Source organism: Amborella trichopoda, chromosome 7, assembly GCF_054954075.1.
Source record: "Amborella trichopoda isolate Santa Cruz 75 chromosome 7, AtrichopodaSantaCruz75HAP2 v2.0, whole genome shotgun sequence".
In the NCBI taxonomy this organism is placed as follows: Eukaryota; Viridiplantae; Streptophyta; class Magnoliopsida; order Amborellales; family Amborellaceae; genus Amborella; species Amborella trichopoda.
The window spans coordinates 43,181,865-43,197,761 of record NC_142342.1 but is presented as its reverse complement, the minus strand read 5'-3'; the positions used below and the strand labels follow the sequence as shown (position 1 = coordinate 43,197,761).

At 35.3% G+C, this 15,897-nt stretch overlaps 1 protein-coding gene and 1 long non-coding RNA gene across 2 annotated transcripts; both read left to right on the top strand.

Annotated features, from left to right (window-relative positions):
* The first annotated feature begins 1,314 nt into the window (after positions 1–1,314).
* EMB2731 (ER membrane protein complex subunit 8/9 homolog) lies at positions 1,315–10,498 on the top strand. The gene is made up of 5 exons (XM_006827684.4): positions 1,315–1,723; positions 2,739–2,885; positions 4,037–4,096; positions 9,952–10,118; positions 10,220–10,498. Exons 1-5 carry the CDS (start codon positions 1,511–1,513, stop codon positions 10,248–10,250), a joined length of 618 nt encoding a protein of 205 aa, XP_006827747.1. The 5' UTR covers positions 1,315–1,510; the 3' UTR covers positions 10,251–10,498.
* Positions 10,499–11,031: 533 nt separating this feature from the next.
* On the top strand, positions 11,032–11,679 carry LOC148781449 (uncharacterized). Its single transcript, XR_016059006.1, has 2 exons — positions 11,032–11,382; positions 11,518–11,679. It is a non-coding gene; the product is annotated as an uncharacterized LOC148781449 (long non-coding RNA).
* Positions 11,680–15,897: the final 4,218 nt, after the last annotated feature.

Here is a 15,897-nt window from a genome sequence, read left to right as displayed (position 1 = left end):
CAAAATTTGAAGCTAAAAGAAAGTTACCGATATTGTGGATTTGTAAACAATTTTTTTAAAGGTAAAATAGATGGTTTAAATAGTATATTACATTATACACTATTTTTAGCCCTTCAAATCGTAATTTTTTTTCACAAACCACATCGTCAGCTAAAATGAAAGTTTTCCAATACCATAAGGATGAGATGATCAATTTAATGGTTTTCCAACACCAAAATTATAATTTTCGAAAAATTTTGAGCTTGCAACCTTGTCAAAAACATTTTCTTTTTTATTATGTTGCGGTTTGTATAAGGTCGAGGCCCTAAACAATCAAAATACGACACACCTTCAAATAGTATTGAAAAGACGTTTTAGCATTAAAAATATTGATGATGGTTTGAAAAATTATTTTTATCTCTAATTACAAAATTTATAGCTTAAAAAGTAGTGTACATCAAGCAAATCTATGAATTCTTGAAAATCGTAGAAATTAACAATCTAGATAGTGCATTACATGATGCCCTATTTTTAAGACTTGAAGTTCAATTTTTTTTTGTTTTTTTACGTTCATGTATCTCAAGGCCATGATGATTAGTTTTGAGGCCCATTTGATTGTTCAGGGCCTCAACCTTATATAAACTAATGAAAATTAGATTTTTGGCATCGGAAGAGCTTCAACTCGATCATTATGGATGTAAAAATAAAAAAAAGATTTAAAATCCTAAAAACAATATGTAATATAACACATTATACAGACCATTTATTTTGCTCTAAAAATAAGTGTTCATGAATCTATAAAGACCTATACCATTATTTGAGCTACAAAATTTATAATCGGTGGTGGAAATTGATGTAGAGCAATCATAGAGATTTCATATGCCCAAAGCACTTTCCAAACAAAAATATAAGGTGAGGTTTTACTTTGAGAGGTTTTACTTTGTTTTCTCAAAGTAAAACACATCATTAAATAGTGTCGAGAAATATAATTTCAATACTGAAAATCTTTACGATAGTATTAAAATATATTTTCATATTTAATTGTGACATTTAAAGCTTAAAAAATAGTGTAGATCAAGCATATCTATGAAAAATCGATAATCTTGAAAATGGATGATCAAAAAATACATTACAATATACACACTATTTTTCTCCTCTCCTTGCATCTTGATATCGAGAGATCAATTTGAATATATCTCGGCATCAAAACAACATTCAAAATTTGGAGGTAGGCTGTAATTTGATTGTTGAGAACCTCGGCTCCATATAAACATTTCCCTCACGTAAATCATAGGGGCCCCCATAGAGACTCCATCTTTCGTTTTTATTATACGAGCAGGGTTTAGGAAGCATGCGTAATTCGACTCGTATTTCAGCGGAGATTGAATTGAATAAAGTCAATAAAAACACTCGAAAGAACAAAACTCAAAAGAGAGAGGGGGAGAGAGAAATTGCAGACGGATTAAAAAGCGAGAGAGGGAGCGACGAATATTGAAGGGCGAGAGTTGAATTGAAAGAGGAGAAAGAGAAAATGGCGAGTGGTTGCAGATACGAGTTAAAGCAGAATGCTTACATGAAGGTGGTGCTTCATGCCCTAAAGTACAATACCACCTCTGTTAATGGCATTCTTGTTGGCCGTGAACCTTCGAGTTCTTCTTCATCAATGGTTGAGATCGTCGATGCAATTCCCCTCTCTCATTCTCTGATCGGCCTGCTCCCGCCTCTCGAGATCGCACTTATGCTCGTCAGTTTCTCTCTATTTCCTTCTGCTCTTTAACTTTAGGCGTTTCTCTCCATTTCCTTCTGCTCTTTAACTTTAGGCGTTTCTCTCCATTTCCTTCTGCTCTTTAACCTTAGGCATCATTCACTTGCTATAAACCCTAGATTTACTGGACCACTTTGCTTCCCCTCTTGTTATTTTTGTTTTGTCCATTTGAATTTGAGCGCAATTATAGTGTGTTTGAAGCGATCTCCTTTTGTTCTTTAGTAGTTTCGGGGTCTTTTCCTTGAAATTTTGGTTTTTCTTTTTCTTCTTTGACTGTTGGGGTTCCAAGGATTTCTCAATCAGGGTTATTGAATAGTGGTTTATTTATTTATTATTTTAATGGGAAACCTTTCGGTTTATATCTGCAAATTATCAAAAAATGAAAAAGAAAAACTGACTTAGCGACTTCATATGTGAAGTCTATGGATATGATTATTGTGATTGTAGAGTGCCTGAGGGCCTCATTGCTAGTTAATACTTGGTTTATCTGAAGAATGGTTACATATTTATGTGAAGCTTTTTTAGTTAAACACTTAACTGGTAGGTAACAATGAACTCTTACAAGGATAATACAGTTAGTGAGTTAGATCAATTGTGATCTAAATCCCATTCATTTAACTTTTTTTTTTTTGGGGGGTAATTTTTGTTGGATGATATTTTGACTAGTATTTAGTACAGTTTTGATAACTTCGCCATGGCCAGTCCCGAGCTGGTCATGCTGGTCTCAAACCCAAATAATGGAGGGGGATTGTATTAGGTAAGACAGCCAGCGTGACTTTGTGACGTCTTTTCATGAATGTTGAACCTATGATGGCAGAGCATGACTCGTGTAGCCGATCCCAAATAGTTGGGATAAGGCTCGGATGATGATTTAGTACAATTTTCATATTCAGTGTTTCTATGGGTTATATTTGCGTGGTTTCTCTCATTTTACTGATCTATTAACTGTTATTTTGATTGGTATGCTTTGGTTTTAATTGTATGAATGAAATAGGTGGAGGAGTATTTCGCAGGCGAGGGATTGAGTATAATTGGATATTATCATGCTAATGAAAGATATAATGAGTTTGAGCTACCAAACATAGCTAAGAGAATTGGTGAGCATATATCGCGCTATTTTCCACAAGCAGCGGTACTTTTGGTAGGTGGGGTTTATTGCTTCTTTTTTAACATCCAAGTTGAGTAGTTGTTGGTTCATTGCTATTAGAATCCGACTGGCCACCGAATTGGTGAGGGTATGTTTTAGTTAAACTTGATCCAACTGCTAATCAAACAAGTTGTACATAATTTTTTTTTAAAAAAAAAAGAAAAAGAAAAATAAGAATAGTGGTTTAAACATAAAATATATTACAAAAAATTTGTCCAACTTTGTTTAACCAGTAATGATGGTCAAAATCGACTGATCCAACCTGCAAAAACTAGTCAAATATTGGTTTTGACTGGGTTTTGACCAAACTCGATTTTTGCTTTGGGCAAGATTGGCCAATGCACTGGTTGGATATCCGATTGGTCGAACAGGGTAGTCCATCTAGTCCAGACCGACTTGGTGGTTCTACCATTCGGACAACTGGCTGGTGCCTTAGCCACTTTGGTCCAAGGTAAAAATCGAATTTGTTCGAAAATCGGTCAAAACCAATGTTTGACCAGTTTTGGTCGGTCGGACCAATCGATTTTAACCGGTTCGACCAGTTAATTGAAGTTTGGTCAAAATCGACTAATCCAACTGGCCAAAACTAGTCAAATATTGATTTTGATTGGGTTTTGACCAAACTTGATTTTCACTTTGAGCTGGATTGACCAACGCACTGCTTGGCTGTTCGACTAGTCAGACGGACTAGGGCAGTCCGTCCAGTTTGATAACTATCATTTAATGCGCTAGTGAAATGTTGGGGACATAGTTATCAAGACTTGACCAAATTGGTGGTTCCACCAGTTGGACAATTGACTGGTGCCTTGGCCAATCTGGTCCAAGGTAAAAATCGAGTTTGTTTGAAAATCGGTCAGAACCAATGTTTGGCCAGTTTTGGTTGGTCGGACCAGTCGATTTTAACCGGTTCGACAAGCTAAATGAAGTTGGGCAAGACTTTTATATATTTTATATTTTTTAACAACTATATCTATTTTTCTTTTTTTTTTTTGCAAAAATCTAGTCCAACTGGTTTGACTAGTGGTTGAACTGGTTTAAATTGAACCAACACTTGCCCGGCTTAGTGGCTAGTTCGATCCTGATAACACTGGCTAAGGATGCTGCTTTGTTGTCAATGATGGCGTATATGTGTAAAAACCTCTTAGCTGGACAATAAGAAGCTTGAGGCAATCTCCGAAGGAAAGAGCAGGGAGCCCGTTGTACAGGTATAGTCTTTCTTTTTGAATGATTATTGTTAGTTGCTTATTCATAGAGAACTTTTGCTATGGCACCATCACATGGCTTTAATGTGAACCACTATCAAATTTCTTGGCATTGGTTCATCATCAGGATTCATTCGCCTCCTTTATTTTTCTGCTTGTTTGCTTTAACATTAAATCATGAGACATAGGCTACTCCTAGGAATGGAGTTTGTGTGAATTCTACTACTAAGCTATGGACAAAGATGGTTTCTTAATTAAATCCAAACTTGATCATTACATCATTGCACCTGCTGGTCACCGAAACTTAGGAAAATTGAAGCTTAAAGGTATCGATTTTCTTAGAAGCAAGATCCCTTTGCGTATATCTTACTGTGGGACACTTTTAACTTTAAACAGGCGTCTCTTTTGTGTTCCTGTGTCTGTGGGTACTGAAGTTTATTTCCGAGTTCAATCACCAAGCTAGAGGAGAAATCTTCTTTTTACACCCTCATCTGTGGCATTAAGGTCGCATCCAAGGATGACACTGATGACATTTGGCATCCAAGGCTGACACTGATGGCCTTTGTTGTCATTACCCTCTCTGTCTTTCTCTTATGGCTTGAGCATGAGTCCTTGTTGACAACATGCCCTCAATTAAAATATACCTTTGTTGAAACACCGTCTCTCCCTCTCCATGTCTTTGTGAGGCCAGAATTCTTCCAAAGGCAAGAATGTGCCTTGTCAAGGGTATAACGTTGCCATGCACACCTTGGTTCATCATGCATCTCATATTGATATTGACGTCATGTGGGTTGCACACTAAAATTACCGTTTTTTGGGTGATTTAAGTCTCCTCTTCCAGTAGGGATCATTTCCATCTGCGAGCTTGCTTGAAGGAAATGAGCTGGAGGATGTCGAGCAGTAAATCTCATATCCAATTTCCTTCCAACTTTATCTCAAATGCTACCCACTTTCCTCTAGGGCACATCTTTAGATGAATGTCAACTACAATTTCTTCCAAACACAACTACAATCTCCTTATCTAATTGCTCTAAGATTCTGCATAATTATCTTCAGGTCTGGAACCTCAATAAAGAGAACTTTTCAATGCTCCAATTTCTGCCACCCATTTACCAAAATTTCCAGAACATCAGGCCCTTTTCTAAATTGAAAGATATCCCTTGTTATGCACGTGTGCCTTCCATGCATATAATGTGATTGTTTGCATGCTCTCCTATGATGCTGTCCCTTCTTGGACGTCCGCTGATCACATATTGCTTGGTCTTCTGTGCTTTTGCATCATGTTGATCGTGTGATTGTATACAATGTTTACTTGTGTACAATTGTGCATGCACAGTTGCCCCTGTGCGTATATGTTCTATGCATATGTCTACTCATTCCATACATGCCTACATATGTGTACATAAGCCTCAAGAGTGATTTTATGCCTGTGTTATGCAGTGCTTTGCCTTTAGGTGAATTACTGGGAAGATAACTCACTCAGGCAGAACTTCACAGCACTCCCCCTTTCCCCCCTCCAAAAAAAAAGAAAGAAAAGAAAAAGAAAATTATAACACTCACTTTGTAAAGGCCTATACATTTACATGTGTATGTGGAGGTAGGATGGCCCGGTGTTGGAAAATTGGGGAGAGTCTGCTCGGACTTGATGGAGTCACTTTAGCTCGGCGCCCTGCCGGGTCTGAAACATACACATGGAACTGTCTGAGTCTGTCCAGTTCCCATTATTTTATTCACGGCCAAGTTTCTGACAGACTTGACCGAGTCTGTCAGACCTGCTATTTCATGCTTTCTAACACTGGTTTGGGGTTTGGGCTCAGTAAAGACCACTTTGCAGTGGTAGTGTAAAAGCGAGGATACAGAGGAATGGGACGGGCTTTGCTGAAAAAAGTGATATGGAGTTTTTCACACATTTTCATGTTTCTCTTCTCCATAATCTTGCTGCCTTACTCCTTTGTTGTCTTCCTTTAGAGATGGTTCTGGTGTGGGATATGGCTCTGCTATGGCTTCTCTCTCTCTCTCTCTCTCACACACACACACACACACATGGTGGTTATGAAAAGTACAAAAAACAAAAAAAAAGACTAGCCTCAAGTGTACATCCTCTCTAAGAGTCCTCCATACAAAAACTTGATCCCTTGCTAAGTTTTGCCTTTTCATGCCGCCTCGGCATCATGTGGTTGCTTAGTCATGGCTATTTATTTGGGACATCAGGCGTCATCTTTTTTTTTCCCCCACTATCAGGCTTCATCTTATTTCATGTACTTCTGCAATACATGCACATTTATACAAGAAAAATTGCTTGGTGAACTTGAAAACTTACCCACTACCTTCCCCGTGTGGCCTTACGTTCCAAATGCATTCCCTTTTTGAAGGAACTTGCAAAGTATCTTATGTGAATTGTTTTTGTGACATATATCATTCCTACTAGTCATTTTTTTGGACAAAAAATATACGATTTGTAGATCAAATAAATTTTAAAAATTTAGAATATATATATTTCTTAATTTCTCTATGGTTGTGCTAAATGCTAATTAACAAAATCTTGCATTGAATAAATTTTTTACTCAGATTCTTTTAGGAAATTGTGCGACTAATCTAGTTTCTTGTAGTCTGACATCTTTGGTGCACTCGTAGGCCACACTTGTGTCTTTTTTTCATGGAGCTGTTGCTTTGAGCTGTTGGTTCAACCTTAAGTTTAAGCTTGACATATACCAAGGTTTTAAAAATTGCTGATCCGGATCGGAATTGTCTGACCCAGATTGAGAATCAATTGGGGACGATCCGGTTCCACAAACTATCGGGAACTAGGTCGTTCCCCTTATGAACCGGCCGGTTCTTGAAAGAACTGGCTGGAAAGAATTGGCCGGTCTTGTTAGGGAACTGGCCGTTCTATCAAGAACCAACCAAACAGCCCCTACTTTATATTTTTATTATTTTTTTCCTTTTTAATTTTTATGCACTATTTTTTCTTAATTTAAAGAGGGGTGGTTGAGGGCCCACCCCTCTATTTCCAAACAGAATGCCAGATGTGCGACTCAACCATTGTCATTGTGAACCCTTTTATAGCCACCCCTCATTCTCTTCCTCTTCTCCCTGATGTGGGATAAAAGGTCCCTTCCTTTTCAAAAAGGAATCTTGTACTCAAGAGCCACCATGTTTTTGTTTTTATGGTAAATACAGCCACCACGTCCATATATGACTCTCAAGGCTTAGCCCATGTCCATATTTGACACTCAAGTCTTAGCTTCCCTGGACTTGTCTCCCCATTGAGATGGCCAAAATTTCGCAAATGTTGTTGAAATTTTAAAACCGAATTTCTTTCAAAAGTTCAGCTTATTAAACTTAAAAATGCATTTTACTTTGAATATTCCAACTTTATAGCATAAACAATGCAACTTGTGTACATAATATGAGAGCCACCATGTTCCTTATGATTTGCAACTCGTGTACATAATATAAGAGCCACCATGTTCCTTATGATTTGCAACTCGTGTATGTAATATTAAGAACAATATTGTGTATAGACTTTATACACTACATGGTCCCTTATGATTTGCATTGTGTACATAATATCAAGAGCCACCACGTTCACCAGCAATTCGAATCAAACCATGGCGAAATAAAATTGGGCGCAACAAGAAGCTTAGACTGGTTACAGGAAAAAAAGAAAAGTTTTACAACAGTGAAGTAAAAAGAAAATTTAACCTGCTACTCGAGGACAAGAATAGATCAGTTAAAATGAAGAAGCAAAAGAAAATTTAGAAAAAATTTGACATAGTGATGTAGCGAATGGGGGATTTCCACAAAAAAATAAAAGATAGTACAAAAATCAGATTTTTTTTATAAAAAAATTGACATAGTGATATAGCAAATGAGGGATTTCCACAAAAAAAAGATAGACAAAAATCAGAAAAAAAATGATTTGATGCTTAGACATATGCAACTTCTTACTATAAAAATATGAATGGAAATAAATAAGTAATTTAATAAATTAATTTTTAAGGAAAAGAAAAAATAAAAGAAATGAGTAGGAAAGATCCCCTATCTATGAAATAACTGGTAATGGAGATTATTAAAATATAAACATAAAAAAAATTTGGGTTAGAGAGATCTATGTTGTTGCAATGAGTTGCATTTTAAAATTCATTTTGACTATGACATGGATTTAGTGGTCAACAGACACTTAGGCATGAAACAAGTTATCAATATTTACATATTTTTGATAAAATAATGAAATCTGTCGTGCCAGACCCCCAATTTCTTTGGAAACATAAGAAACTAGATTTTTAGTATTTGTTGAAATTTTTCTGAGCCCAAAACTGGCTGATTTGGATGATTCTTCGATCTGGATTGCTGATCCATTGATCTGACCCGGTTTTTCCGGATAGGCGATTTGGGTCACCAATCCGTTTTTTTAAACATTGACATATACTTTAGACTGATGGATGGAAGTTCAGTTAAAACGGTTGAAATTCTTGAAGTGAGTTAAAAACTGGCCCAAAAGTGTGTATCTATAGAGCTGTGATATTTTTATGAGAACATGTGTGCTTTACCTTCGAAGTTTATATCTGTTTCAAACAATAGTTGGTGACTATACAATGGTTTGATTGGGTTTAATTCAGTTGTCCTAACCTTTTCAGTTGTTTATATCTGACTTTCATATTCAAAACTAGTTTTTTTTTTTTTTCCTTTTTTTTGACTATTTATCAGTTTCTAGATGAAAGACCTGCTCTGATATCTGAATGATATTTAGTTTTTGATTGCTTCATAAATGTGATACAACATGATATTTTGATGCTTTCTGTTTTGTTGATGAAAGTTTTTGTTCTAGCCACAATTTTGGAAATCTTGAATTAGTGGTGCAGTGAACATGTTTCACCATTACATGGAAGCTGTTCCATTGTTCTACCATCTAGAGAATAGTGGTATTGGTTGTGTTAGGTGACTGCAAATAATGCTATTACTTATGAGGCATTTTAATCATTTTGACAGGCGTCTCAAACTCATAGTGATATTTCGGTATTTTAAAAGTTTGTGCCTTTCCCTCTCATTGGGCTCTCATTTGGCCCTTTTACTTATTAGTACCATGATTATGGTGGTTTCCAACATTTCCATTATCGTAACCATCTTGTGCATACCGTCGGGCGTTAAAGAAAGAGCACCACAACCTTCAAAAGGCTTTACCCTAACCATCTTGTGCATACCGTCAGGCGTAAAGGAAAGAGCACCACAACCTCCAAAAGGCTTTGAAGTTTTAGTAGCAATGCAAACATTCAATTTGTGGTGTACTAAGGTCGACCTTCTTGTGGCCTTTGAAGTTGTTCGGTAGCCATGGTGTGGCAGTAGATACCAATTTCTAGTGGCTCTCTTTTATCTAATTGAGACAGCTTTCTTCTGAATGCATGATCATCGAGACATATGCACTTTAACTTCTTGTACAGAACCTCATTGGCAAATCCCTTTCGGTTACGAGTTACTTGATCTTTGTTGTGAACCTTAGAAAATCCTACACACTAAGACTCACAATGTTCACCCACTGCTTTTTTTGAGTTGCTTGTGCATTTACGAGTTAGGACCTCTATGGTTTCGTAGCAGGCGTGGGTGAACCCTGGGCCGGTTATTTGCCAACCCTACTTGTAGAGCGGGCTAAGTTTTTATCTTTCTAAATAATCCAAGCACATCAAAAGAAATCTGATAGCACTAGTAGGTCTTTGGTAATTATTTCCTTAAATCTAATCAAGCAGCTTCGAAATCCATTTTTCGTTGTCTTCAATTGTTCTTTCCTTCAATTCAAGTCTAAATAGGTGACTCTTAATGGTTCTTCCTCTCAAAGTCCTGTGGCTATGCTTTTACTGCAGCTGTACACAAAGGATTCGGCGAAAGGCTGGCAGAAAGCTGGAACGGATTCAAATGGGCTGCTGGTTTTGAAAGAACCGTCTGCCAATTTGGTGTTGTGGGACCATATTACATCTGGGAAGCACCATGAAATTGTAGATTTCGATGACCATCTTGATAACATCAGCAAGTAAGTGAAGATCATAGATCTTACTTTGGTAAGTTTTTGTGCATGTGTATTGTCTGTCTCATTTAAGTATTTTTTCTCTTTGTTTCTGTGATCCTTTGCAGGGACTGGTTGAACCCTAATCTTTTCATTTAAATTGCCTGCAATTCTCCGACCTTTATTGAACCATCTGCATCAGTTTTGGTTCTTTTGTCTTTTTCTCTTTGAGGTATTGTATCTGGACAAATGGTTCAAGAATGCATTTTTGAAAGGCAAACTCTTATTTAATGGTACAGAGTGCTCTGGATAGTGTAAACCTAGCTTCAAAATGTTGAACTAGAATATTTTCTGACTGTGGATTGGAACTTTACCCTAAGTTGGATATCTGCTGAAGATTTTTGCCATGATATGTTGATATTCCTTTTTTATGGGTGGTTTAGTGGGGAAAGGGTCCCCTAAATATAGGGATGGCAATGGACTTGGACCCGACAGGTAGAGACCCGAACCGGGTATAGGTATGGGATCAAAAACTTTGGGTCTGGGTCCTTGTGGACAGTGTTGATATTTAAATAATATTTAAATAAATTTGGCTTGGCTTGGAAAGCAAGCATATAGTTATAGTATTTAAATATTATTTAACAAATTTATGAAATATATTTATATATTTTGATTTTTTGATTGGGTTTGGGTCTGGGTCTGGGTCCCATAATATTTTTTGGATCTAGGTCCGGGTAAGTTGATATCCTTCCCCGACATGATTAAAATTTTCTCAGTTGAGATTGAATTAGTTCTCTGTTTCGAGGAAGGGGTATCTCACCTCACCTCTTCCTGTCGATGGCAGGTTGAGGATACGAGTATCATCTGCGCTTCTTGGTGTATTTTCCTTTGAAAAATGAATCTTATTAGTGATTGTTTTTTTTTTTGTGGTTTTGCTTAGAGAGAATTTCCTTCCAAAGTCGACTCCTGAAGTTATGCCTTTCAATATCGAGTATCGGGTATCGGGACTCAAGTCAAGTAGTTGAGACAAGCTGTTTGCTATTTGTTAGGTGCCCTTCCTTTTGTTTATTAGGTTAGCTCTAAAGGTCAGTGATTCAAGTGACTAAGCAAGGTCTGTTGGCGCTGCATAGAGAACAGTCACTTGCGGTAGTTTCGGGAAGAGAGTAGGCAATTCAGAGAAAGATTCCCGTTTTCGTATGCTCAGCAGGTCAGTTCGGTACTAGTGAATATGAAAGATAGGCTAAGTCAGCTACGGCTAGTCAGACCATTGGATATCAACAGCCGAAGGCTGGTATGTGTCCTTCCTCTGTTCAATTTCCATGAAATTGTTTCAAGCGAAGTGCCAAGGGAGCCAGGACATCTCTTGTTGATGTCCGGCAACTGGGGCCATTTTAAATTTCCAATGGAACCTCAATTTGAATGACAGAGGGATCAATTTGAATGCCTGAGGGAGGGGAATGGCACTTCCACCATCCATTGCTGACATCTGACGGCTGGGGAGATGTGGAATTTCCTATGCGGTCATTGTATGCACACCCTTAGGGAGAATGGACAATTGTATTATAATTAATTAGTTTTGTTGATGAAATTAGGGAGACGAATGGATTTCAAGCTGTTCTTTTCCTTATTGAAAATTAGGCGATGGTCCAAGCGGGGGCGTCCTGGGCCAAGGCAGCCAATGCAGCCAATGCAGCCTAGCCTGATATTGTATTTTCCATTTGTTTTTTTTTTCCTTCGAATCTATTAGGCCTGGCTGACAGGGCCGGGCCGGTGCTAAGGCCGCATCCTGGGCTAGATTTTTCATTGTTTTTTCTGTCTTTTTTTTCCCCTTTGAATCTAACAGGTGTGGCTGACAGGACTGGCCCTATAATGACCCAGGCAACCTCGGGTCGTTGCCGGCCCAAAATCTTATGCCACCATGATGGGTCTCCATAATAGAAGAGATAAGAATGAATATACAGCTATATACCTTTTTTGTATAGAAATATATAAAAACATATTACAACATAATATAAAACCATGATGATTTACTACGGATACGGACACTATTACCGTATTACAACATAAAGGCCGTAATGATTTACCACATGGGCTATTCACACATGGAAAGATTTCTGTCTTAATATTTCTCTCATTTACAATTATATGACCATATTCTATTTTATGTATATGACCACATTCTATTTTATGTATAAATAATGAATACATCACTTTCATATTTTATAATGAATACATCACAGTCAAAAAAATCATACGTTTGATGATGATTTACTACACGAACTACTCACACATGGAAAGACTTCTCTATGCCTTCAATATTTCTGGCTCTGACAATCATATGAGCACATTCTATTTTACGTAGAAATAATGAATACATCACATTCACAATCATACGGGCAATTCTATTTTATGTAAAAATAATGGATACATTACATTCACACATTAAAAAAGAATGTTACCATATTACAATATGCAAAAACCATACTTTTTTATGATGTTTTAAGCTCCTCACATAGCTCTCACACATAAAAGGTTTCTTCTATCCTGCTCTATCTCGTATCTTAATTGTCATATAAGCACATTCTACTTAATAGAAGTCTTCCTTCTATAATTAAAGGATAACATCTTTTTTTAATAACTTTTTTCTTAATATTTGAGTTTCGAAACTACTAATCATACTATTAGAAAAAAAAGAAAAAAAAGGCATATAATAACATTCTAAATAGAAATCTTCACCCTATAATTAAAGGATAACATTTTTTATTATAATGCGAGACATGAATCTACTAATCATAAGATTACAAAAATACGATAAAATAGAAAATAAATATTTGATTTTTTTTGTTGAATAAATATTAAATTATAAATAAATATGTTTATATTCAAGTTGTTTAATTTAAAAATATTAAAATAACTAAAAGTTCAAAAAATTCTAATTAATTATACATTTTCAATCCCCTACGATATTTTAGACTAAAATGAAAAAATATTTGGATGAACTCTATTAACATGTATCTTGAATTCTGAAGTTGTTAAATTCTGAAGTTTAAAATGTACAAGTTCAAATACTTTAGTGTTATAAAAACACTTATAAACATACACAACACATCATGCAAAATAAAAACACTTGTAAACATACACAACACATCATGCAAAATAAAAACACTTATAAACATACACAACACATCATGCAAAATAAAAACACTTAATAAACATACACAACACATCATGCAAAATAAAAACACTTATAAACATACACAACACAATGCAAAATAAGCGTTTCCCACATTTGGAGTGAATCACACCCAAAGCAGGTCGTGGAGTACAGGCCAAATCACACAAAGCAATCCATGCAAAATGCCGGTCTCAAACTCAATATTGTGGTATGACCATTTTATCCATGGTTAATGTTTTGTCTTTCAACTATTTAACTATGTCCTTATGTTGTATAATGTAATAGCATTTAATAGAGATAAGTTTGTCAAAACTGCCAAAATTAAGTTTTCTGACATGTTATACATCATTTTGAAAAAGGGAGATATAGGGATTTAAATAACATTTAAGTACTTTCATAGTGTGATGTCATGAGGTTAAGACAAAGATTTGGGGTTTCTTCGGTTTGGTGAGAAAAACGAAGCAATTCGGTGTTTCGGCCGATTCGTAAAATACTTCAGATTTTTTTTTTTTTTAAAATAGAAATAATTAGACATTTATATATAAAAAACATAAAAATAAAAATTTCAAAAAAATAAAGAAAAAAATATTTTTATATAGATATTTCTTTGCTTCAACCGAAGAGGCTGAAGCTTCGGCAAAATCAACCCAAAGTTGGCCAAAGCTGGCCGAAGCAACCCGAAGCTGACCGCGGCGGTAGCACCAAGCTTTGGTTCGCTTTGGTCTAGGCCTAAAATCCGAAGGCTTCGGCCTCTTTGGCTTAAGCAAAGCGAATTTGACAACACTGATTTAGGTTTCTAAAAGAAGTGTTTAGGTTTCTTAAGTATACGTCATAGGTACTACGTCCAGTCAAATTGATACCCAAACCAGTAAATGGCATTCATTTTGAAAATTTAAAGTGTGTGGCTTGTATAAGGCCGCAAGTTTAAACAGTCATATTAAGACACTTCTAAATTTTATCATAAATATAGTTTTGGTGTAAAAACTTATTAGGATGGCTTGAGAATCTTTTTTCATCTCTAATTATGAAATCTTTAATTTCAAAAATAGTTCAAATTAAGTAGATCTATAAATACTTGAAAATCTTAAAAATGAATTACCTAAATAATGTGTTGTAAGATTCACTAGTTTTAGGACTCAAAATCTTTTTTTCTTTTCATATTTATACATCTCGATGTCAAGATGATCATTTAGAGGTCAAAATAACATTTTATGATGAATTTCTAAGGTACATATTAATTCTACGTTTTAATGTTACAACCTTATATAAACTTTTTCCTTTGAATAGCAATTACTATTTCAAACATTACACAATATTTAAAAACCTTCTCCCTAACTTGAGAAGCAATATTTAAAAGCCATCTCCCTAACTTGAGAAGCCTGAATGGTATACCGATTTCAAACCAAAAAAATTCCAGAATTGCTTGAGTCTCCTATTTTTTTTAGTCTTTTTATTTTGTTATAAAAAATTCCCTGATCCAACTTAGGCGAGTCAGACTTGCCCAAATCCGACAAGGGGAACTTGGGCTTGGCCCCTGGCATTAGGGGAACTTGGGCTTGGCCCACATATTGTTATTATATAAATAATATTTAATATATAATATTTTAATAATGAGTTTTTTTAGGCTATATTATTTGGTGGTATATACCCTTAAAGTCCTCGACATTTTTTTGACACGTAGATATCATTATTCTATAGTGTGGTAACTTTTTATCTAGGGGTATTTTAAGTAATTAGTTAAGGGTAAAATAGAAAATTTTAATAGAGACAAAATTATTTATTAACAATAATGAATAATGACATCACGATATTGTGCGTGACATCACTCACAAGATGCATTAATTGTCCTTTAACTATTAATAGAATGCTATTATTTTCTTATAGAAATATCCATTCGACTCTTCTAAATGACCAAAAATGCCCCTACTTATAAAACTTTTGTATTACAATTTAAAAGTATTTAAGTGTCTAAAAATGTTGAGGACTTTAAGAGTATACACTACTTGATGGTGTAGCATAACAAAACCTTTTAATAATATTTAATGAATATATAAATAAATATAACTATATAAATTTAGTTATAATATTTAAAATAATAAATATATATATTTAACCAAATATTTAAATATATTTAAGGAAGCATTATATACATATCCGTTATAGTTTGCGTTATTATGAAGCTACCGAATAGTTTTCATCAGTGTTTAAAAAAACGTCGAGTCGAACCGGACTCGCCCGGTTCGACTCGGGAATCGCCATGGACGGATCGAATCGGCGAAAAAAATGGAAAATGTCCGGTTCTAGAGAGAACCGGACGATTCTGTACAGTGACTCACCGATTTACTGTACGGAATCGGCGAGTCCCGTACGGATTTTTTTTTTTTTGTAATCCATAATAGATTTTTTTGTAATCCATGATCGAATTATTTTTTTTTTTTTGTAATCCATGATCGAATTTTTTGTTTTTTTTTTTTTTTGTAACCCATGATAGAATTTTTTGTAATCCATGATCGAATTTTTTGTAATCCATGATCGAATTTTTTGTAATCCATGATCGAAATATTTGTTTTTTTTTTCTTGTAATCCATGATCGATTTTTTTGTATTTTTTTTTTTTTTGTAACCCATAATA